This window comes from Vanessa atalanta, chromosome 2, assembly GCF_905147765.1.
Source record: "Vanessa atalanta chromosome 2, ilVanAtal1.2, whole genome shotgun sequence".
NCBI classification, from domain to species: Eukaryota; Metazoa; Arthropoda; class Insecta; order Lepidoptera; family Nymphalidae; genus Vanessa; species Vanessa atalanta.
The window spans coordinates 3,701,763-3,703,912 of record NC_061872.1 but is presented as its reverse complement, the minus strand read 5'-3'; the positions used below and the strand labels follow the sequence as shown (position 1 = coordinate 3,703,912).

General features: G+C 35.3%; 1 protein-coding gene across 1 annotated transcript; it reads right to left on the bottom strand.

Annotated features, from left to right (window-relative positions):
* Positions 1-545: 545 nt before the first annotated feature.
* LOC125068990 (protein DDI1 homolog) lies at positions 546-1,124 on the bottom strand. The gene has a single exon (XM_047678398.1). The coding sequence runs from the start codon at positions 1,122-1,124 to the stop codon at positions 546-548; it is 579 nt and encodes a 192-aa protein (XP_047534354.1).
* Positions 1,125-2,150: the final 1,026 nt, after the last annotated feature.

Sequence of the window (2,150 nt, the reverse complement as noted above, 5' to 3'; positions counted from 1 at the left end):
TCTATCTATATCTTCTATACATATTATAAAGAGGTACGGTTTGTGAGTTTGAGAGGTTGTAGAAGGTTATCTTTGGATGTATTGAGCCGATTTAAAACAATATTTTAACAATAGGAAGTCGCGTTATTAGTGCGTTTTATAGACTATATTAACTCGGAAAATAAAACGACTTTTCGTTGTAGCCAGATTTGCAAATGACGTCGAAAAAAAACAAGTCAAAACGTTCATTAAATATAGAAATAGAAAAGCCTGGAATTAAGTATTATTGATGGTGAACAATAAAAGTCATTTGTCAAAATTATATATAATAAAATTGTATATTGTAATTATATAATAAAATTGTATTAACAACACAAAAAATAGAGAGAGTTATGTATGTACATACACCAAATGTTAAAACATTTTGGAGTTTACAAGGATGTTCTGAAACATTGCCAAAATCACCTTTTCCTATAACTCCAAGTATTTTTTTCTATCGCGATATTCAAGTAGATTTCAGATCTCCAGTCAGCATGGATGTTTATTGCATGAACGTGAATATGACACTAGTAGGAAAACTGGATTTCTTGATCGGGAAACACTATTACTCCTTTGTTTAAATCTATTATACACTTATGATCTGTTAAGAAGTCTAAGCCCAAAAGGCAATCGTCGGTGATTTGAGCCATGGTGACTGATTGAGGGTAGATTCGGTTTCCAATTTTAAACTGGAAGTCAATTTTACCGAAGGAGCGGATTCGTTCACCAGTAGCTGTTTCGAGATGACCACCTGGGACGCACTTTTCTATTTGTATTTGATGTTGTAAAAATTTGGAACTCACAATTGTCCCTGATGCTCCAGTATCCACAATGAATTTGCAAGATAAATTGTTTATGAATCCATATATCATCAAACTATTTCCATTGCTAACTTGAGCTATCGTGTTGTATGGGGCCATATCTTTATCAACCAGCTTTCTCCTGGGAGCACCGTAGGAAATAACCTTAGTGGACGATCTGGGTCCACTTTGATTCTTAGAACGGGTGACACTTCCGATCTTTTCTGATAGTCGTACCGCCACAGTGCCGTGGCCGACATTAGTCTTGTCCATCCTGTCGCAATTCTGTTTTTGCGTAGCGTCCATTTCGACTCGTATTCTCTTGGAGTTCGTTCTTATTTTTTCCTTAATACGGTACTCAAATTTGGATACCGATTGAAACTAGCAAGGTTGTGATAAAATATCGAGAGTAAAAGTAAAAACTCACTTGTTTCTTCAGAATGATGGGTGAGTATTTTTGTCTGCTTATTACAATTGTCGAATTTCAGAGATCTACTTGATACCGCTTCTGAAGAAAAACTGTTATTCCTTAATCCTGCTCCGCTATTTATATTGTTTTTTTTTTAAATATTGAAGATATATCGAAAATAGATTTCAGTTTTGAACGAAACTGGATTTCAGTTTCGTTTGAAATTCGAGTATAAAAATTGCAATTTCGTTGCTTTTTATTGTGATGGAAGGCTTCCATATACATATATACAACCGACCGTTTCGCCGATTTAATAACATCGACGAGCGCCACATTAACGTTTAGTTGTTAATAAGAAGGAACAGTGTTACTGCAATTGCCACGAAAACGTCGAAGTCAGCGACAACGCTAGGACGCAGACGATATATCAATGTTGACGACGTGGACGACGGCAATGATATTGACATGATCGCCTTGAAGATTTGATTTCTTTGTACATGTTTATACACGAATGGCAAACAAATCTGAAATCCAGTGTCGGTTGAAACTGAAATCTATTTTCATGCTTAATATAAAAAAAAATATATATATATAAATAGCCGACACGAGCTAAGGAATAACAGTTTTTCTTCAGAAGCGGTATCCAGTACATCTATAAAATTCGACAATTGTAATAAGGAGACGAAAATACTAAGCCATCATTCTGAAGAAACAAACGAATTTTTACACAACCTTGCTAGTCTCAATTGGTGTCCAAATTTTAGTGCCGTAACAAGGAAAACATAAGAACGAAGTCCACTACAAACCGAGTCGAAATGGACATTGCACAGAAAGAAAATTGCGACATAAAGGACAAGACTAATGTCAGCAACGGCACTATGGCGGTACGACTATCAGAAAATAACGGAAGTATTGTAACTCTT